Source organism: Bubalus kerabau, chromosome 10 (assembly GCF_029407905.1).
Source record: "Bubalus kerabau isolate K-KA32 ecotype Philippines breed swamp buffalo chromosome 10, PCC_UOA_SB_1v2, whole genome shotgun sequence".
In the NCBI taxonomy this organism is placed as follows: Eukaryota; Metazoa; Chordata; class Mammalia; order Artiodactyla; family Bovidae; genus Bubalus; species Bubalus kerabau.
The window spans coordinates 29,167,161-29,173,610 of record NC_073633.1 but is presented as its reverse complement, the minus strand read 5'-3'; the positions used below and the strand labels follow the sequence as shown (position 1 = coordinate 29,173,610).

General features: G+C 41.9%; 1 gene segment (V, D, J or C); it reads left to right on the top strand.

The window, feature by feature from the left end:
• The first annotated feature begins 337 nt into the window (after positions 1-337).
• LOC129622006 (T cell receptor alpha variable 9-1-like) lies at positions 338-4,886 on the top strand. The segment is given in 3 exon segments: positions 338-343; positions 4,280-4,343; positions 4,553-4,886. Coding segments are annotated over 3 exon segments (404 nt in total).
• Positions 4,887-6,450: the final 1,564 nt, after the last annotated feature.

The following is a 6,450-nucleotide window of genomic DNA, read 5'->3' as shown; positions in this document are numbered from 1 at the left end:
TCAGTACTTCAGTATATAGTAAGAAGAGGAGAATCAAAGTTTAAGATATACAGATTGTGTCATATAATTTAGTAATTTGCCTATTCTAGGTCTCATGTAAATGGAATAAATCATATAGTATTTGTCCTTTTGTGCCTGGCTTATTTCACTTTAGCATAATGTCTTCCATGTTCACCCATTTTGTAGCATGTCTCAGAATTTCATTCTTTTTAAAGGCAGAATAATATTCCATTGTAGAGATATGCAACATTTTTGTTTGTCCATTTATCAGTTGAAATGTGATTTTTTAATCTGAGACTTGAAGGATAAGAAAGGTTTTACCAAACCTGGCTAATTAATGGAGGTGAGGATCAGGTATATAAGAAAAGATAGGAGAAGTAATCTGGGGCCACAGCATTCAAATATTTGTGAAGAGTATGGATTTTATTCAAAGTATAAAGACAAAGCTGTTGGCTGAATGAAAACTCCACATTGACAAGATATAATTTCTATTTTAATATTGTCATCCTTGCTGCAATGTAGTGAGCAAGGAGTGAATATTGTTTTGTGAATGCATTCAAGATGCATTTATCTCTTCCAACAGTTTTTTTTTTTTAACCTGAGATATAATTGACATATAACATTGTGTAAGTTTAAAGTGTACAACGTTTTGATTTGACATACTTATATATTGCAGTATTATTCAGTTCAGTTCAGTCGCTCAGTCGTGTCCAACTCTTTGTGACCCCATGAACCGCAGCATGCCAGGCCTCCCTCTCCATCACCAACTCCAGGAGTCCACCCAAACCCATGTCCATTAAGTCGGTGATGCCATACAACCATCTCATCCTCTGTTGTCCCCTTCTCCCCCTGCCCTCAATCTTTCCCAGCATCAGGGTCTGCATACAAGTTAAATAAGCAGGGTTGCAATATACAAACTTGGTACTCCTTTCCTGATTTAGAACTAGTCTGTTGTTCCATGCAGGTCAAAAAGACCAGTTGGAACCAGATGTGGAACAATGGACTGGTTCCAAATTGGGAAAGGAGTATGTCAAGGCTACCTGCTTATTTAACTTGTATGCAGAGCACATCATGAGAAATGCTAGGCTGGAGGAAGAACAAGCTGGAATCAAGATTACTGGGAGAAATATCAATAACCTCAGATATGCAGATGACACCACCCTTATGGCATAAAGCAAAGAGGAACCAAAAAGCCTCTTGATGAAGGTGAAACAGGAGAGTGCAAAAGTTGGCTTAAAACTCAGCATTCATAAAACTGAGATCACGGCATCTAGTCCCATCACTTCATGACAAATAGATGGGGGAACAATGGAAACAGTACAGACTTTATTTTCTTGGGCTCCAAAAGCACTGCAGATGGTGACTGCAGCCATGAAATTAAAAGACACTTGCTCCTTGGAAGAAGAGCTATGACCAATCTAGACAGCATATTAAGCAGAAACATAACTTTGTTGACAAAAGTCTGTCTTGTCAAAGCTATGGTTTTTCAAGTAGTCATGTATGGATGTGAGAGTTAGACCACAAAGAAAGCTGAACATCGAAGAATTGATGCTTTTGAACTATGGTGCTGGAGAAAATTCTCGAGAGTCCCTTGGCCTGCAAGGAGATCCAAACAGTCAATCCTAAAGGAAATCAGTCCTGAATATTCATGGAAGGTTGATGCTGAAACTGGAGCTCGAATACTTTGGCCACCTGATGGGAAGAGCTACCTCATTAGAAAAGACCCTGTTGCTGGGAAAGATTGAGGGCAGGAAGAGAAGGGGTGACAGAAGTTGGTGGTATCACCGACTCAATGGCATCACCAACTGAATGGACATGAGTTTAAGCAAGCTCTGGGAGTTGGTGATGGACAGGGAAGCCCAGCATACTGCAATCCATGGGGTCACAAAGAGTCAGACATGACAGAGCAACTGAAATGACTGACTGACTGGATGACCTAGTGGTTCTCCCTACTGTCTTCGATTTAAGTCTCCATTTCACAATAAGCAGTTCATGATCTGATCCACAGTCAGCTCCCATCTTATTTTTGCAGACTGATAGGCAGCAGCAGCAGCAGCAGAGCTTCTCCAAGGAGAAGGCAATGGCACTCCAGTACTCTTGCCTGGAATATCCCATAGGCAGAGGAATCTGGTAGGCTGCAGTCCATGGGGTTGTGAAGAGTCGGACATGACTGAGCGACTTAACTTTCACTTTTCACTTTCATGCGTGGGAAAATGAAACGGCAACCCACTCCAGTGTTCTTGTCTGGAAAATCCCAGGGATGGGGGAGCCTGGTGGGCTGCTGTCTATGGGATTGCACAGAGTCAGACACGACTGAAGCAACTTACCAGCAGCAGCAGCAGCAGCAGCAGCAGAGCTTCTCCATCTTCAGGTGCAAAGAATATAATCAATCAGATTGCGGCATTGACCATCTGGTGATGTCCATGTGTAGAGTTGTCTCTTGCATTGTTGGAAGGGGGTGTTTGCTATGACCAGTGTGTTCTATCAGCAAAACTGTTAGTCTTTGCCCTGCTTCATTTTGTACTCCAAGGCCAAACTTGTCTGTTACTTTAGGTAGCTCTTGACTTCCTACTTTTGCATTCCAGTACCCTATGATAAAAAGAACATCTGTTTTTCTTGGTGTTAGTTCTGGAAGGCCTTGTAGAGCTTCATAGAACTGTTCAGCTTCAGCTTCTTTGGCATTAGTGGTTGGGGCATAGACTTGCATTACTGTGATATTGAATGGTTTGCCTTGGAAACAAATCAAGTTCATCCTGTCATTTTTGAGATTGTGCCCAAGTTCTGCATTTTGGACTCTTTTGTTGACTATGAAGGCTACTCCACTTCTTCTAAGGAATCCTTGCCCACAGTAGTAGATATAATGGTCATCTGAATTAAGTTCTCTCATTCCTGTCCATTTTATTTTGTTGATTCCTAAAATGTTGATGTTCACTCTTGCCATATCCTGTTTGACCACTTCCAATTTACCTTGATTCATGGGCCTAAGACTCCAGGTTCCTGTGCAATATTATTCTTTACAGCATCGAACTTACTTTTACCACCAGACACATTAGCAACTGAGTGTTGTTTCTCCTTTGGCTTAGCCACTTCATTCTTTCTGTAACCATTTATCCACTTTTCTCCAGTAAATGTATTGGGCACCTACTGACCTGGGAAGTTCATCTTTTGGCGTCATATCTTTTTGCCTCTTCATACTGTTCAATGGGGTTCTCAAGGCAAGCATACTGAAGTGGTTTGTCATTCCCTTCTCCAGGGGACCATGTTTTGTCAGAACTTTCCACCATGACCCATCCATCTTGGGTAGCCCTACATGGCATATCTCATAGTTTCATTGAGGTAGAATGGTTGTGTCTGCTAATGACTAGATTTGTCTTATTGATGATCCTCTGATTTTTCTGTAAAAACGTGCTGGTATGACATTTCAGTGGATCACAAAGAGGCCAAAAAAGTGGGGCTTCCCTGGTGGTCCAGTGGTTGAGAGTCTGCTTTCCAGTGCTGGGCTCATGGGTTTGGTCCCTAGTCTGAGAACTAAGATCCCACATGCCTTGGGGCAACTAGAGAACCTGTGTCTCATGCCTAGAGAAACCCCTGCATTGCAACTACAGAGCCCTCGCAATCTAGAGCCCACGCTCTGTAAGAAGAGAAGCCAGTGAGCCACAAGTAGAGAAAGCCCTCATACCACAATGAAGACCCAATTCAGCCAAAATTTAGAAAAGAAAAAAAAAAATTGAACAGTTTGCAGAAATGTGGTTTGAGCTTCCATGTTAGGCTGTGTGCTGGGGAAAAAAATAGGCATGTGAAAAATACCAAATACTCTTTAGATTTACAAAGGACTATTTTGAAAGCTGGGCTTCCCTAGTGGCTCAGTGATAAAGAATCTGCCTGCAAATGCAAGAGATGCAGATTTGATCCCTGGGTTGTGAAGATCCCCTGGAAAAGGCAATGGCAACCCACTCCAGTATTCTTGCTTGGGAAATCCCATAGACAGAGGAGCCTGAAGGGCTGTAGTCCATGGGGTCACAAAAGAGTTGTACATGACTTAGCATCTAAACGACAAAAACAACATCGCGAAAGCTAACAGCTGTCATAAAAATAAAGCCAGAAATGAAGCTGTATGACTGACTTTTGACAGAACAGGTTAGCATTCCTCTGAGTATAGCATTTTGCCCACAACGGGGTGCATCTTCCTAAAACATACACGTTTCCTGCTGAAATTCTGACCTCACCATCATCACTGTGACCTTAACTTTTTCTCACACTAAGCAATCAAGACTAAAAGACAACAGAGACTCTAAAAATGAATTCTCCTCCAGGATCAGTGATTGTGCTATCCTTAATGTTTGGTAAGTAAAATGGTACCTAGAGCTTAGAGTCTTTTGTTTCATTTCTGGACAGGGAGGCCTGGCGTGCTGCGATTCATGGGGTCGCAAAGACTCAGACACGACTGAGCAACTGAACTGAACTGAACTGAATCTTTAACCACAGTTTTCACTAAGGGGTAGAACCCTGTATTGTGCCAAGGTAACCAGAACTATTTTTTTTTTCCCCCCAGGAGGAAGCAATGGAGACTCGGTGACTCAGCCAAAAGGCCAAGTGACCCTCTTAGGGGGGAGTCTCTCACTGTGAACTGCTCCTATGAAACCAAACAGTACCCTGCCCTTTTCTGGTATGTCCAGTATCTTGGAGAAGGTCCACAGCTCCTTCTGAGAGCCCAGAGGGGCAACGAGAAGGGAAGCAACAAACATTTTGAAGCCACATACAATACAGAAACAATCTCCTTCCACTTGGAGAAAGCCTTAGTCCAAGAGTCAGACTCGGCTGTGTACTACTGTGCTCTGAATGACACAGTGACAGAAACTGCAGGGGGAGCTGAGCACAAACTCTGAGCAGCAACGGGGGCCCTGGATGCTGCGTGTCTGACCTTATGATCCACTTTGGTTTAGGAACCAGGAGGCAGGCTACTGTGTTGCCACCCAATACCTACCTGGGAACTCTTGCTGGTGTGAAAGTCCCCCAAATCAACTCTAAGAAGACAGCAGAAAAATAAGTAAACATGCCTCATACAAGATGCCTTAATGATGAGAGTCTGTCACCATGCTTCCTTAATCAGGGATGCAATTTGTAATTTTACAAGCATAAGATCTGCAATGAATGAAATGGTCTATATGTTATCCTTGCATAAAGTTCTAGCCCCCTGACTGTGCCCCAGATCATCTAGGGAAACATTGTATTTAAAGATACACCTGCAATAGAGGAGACTGCAAATACTCCATGGCTCTCTGGTATCTAGGGCAAGAAGGGGTGATTTCTAGAGAAATTTCATCCCAAGAGACATTAACCTCTTAAAGGAAGGAAGAAATTTATGAAAGAAAGGGGGAGGAGGGAGTCCTATGTATGACTACACACAAGGCAAATAAAGACAGAATATTTCTTACAGTTTATTTTGGGGGAGTTGCATGTTAGACATAGACTGATGTTCTCCATACATATTAATGCACAATTGTTACATTCACTGTAATTAGAATAGTGACTGCATCATAGTAAAATCTCTTCACATATTTGTTAAATTAATGAATGGGTTGGAAAACCCATTACTGCTACCACAAAAAGGCTACCATTTTTTTTTCATTAAGAAAATGTATTCAATAAAGACTTATTTGTGCCTACTCAATATCAGATCATAATCTAAGAGACAGTACAGAGAGCATACAAAATTTGCTGCCCTATTAGAGTTTATATGCTGATAGAGGTCTTACTCCTTGCTACACATGCTGTTTCTAAGTCTTTAATGTTCATCAAATAATTTAATTCTCTCAAACGCTGGTATATATATTTCCATGCCAGTCTTATAAATGAGGATACTGAGGCACAAAGAGAATAAGTTGCTTATTCATGATCACATATAGTAGCAGAAGTGTGTCCCTCAGTCCTGTCCAACTCTTTGCAACCCCACGGACTGTAGCCCGCCAGGCTCCTTTGTCCATGGAATTCTCCAGGCAAGAATACTGGAGTGGGTTGCCATTTGCTTCTCCAGGGGATCTTCCCTACCCAGGGATCAAACCTGGGCATCCCACATTCCAGGCAGTTTTTTTTATGTTCTGAGCCACCAGGGAAGCCAAGTTAGTAGCAGAACCAGGACTCAAATGCAGTTTCTTCAGACACCTATCTTAGGTATTAATGTAGATTAATGATGTAGGTACTTGTGTAGATGTATATATATATCACATTGCCACTAGCAAAGAGGGGACTGGACATTAATTTAAACAGAAGTTTTGAGCAGTGATATATCTGATTCTAAGATGATCTTGTTGGCTTTTCTTCCTGCACCCCCACCTTGAGATAGTGGAGAGTCTCAAGGACAATAATATAAAAAATTTCAAGATATGTTGTCCTTAGGAGTTTGATATTGGAATAGGAAGAAGAGTTATCTTTTCGGTCATCTTGGATATA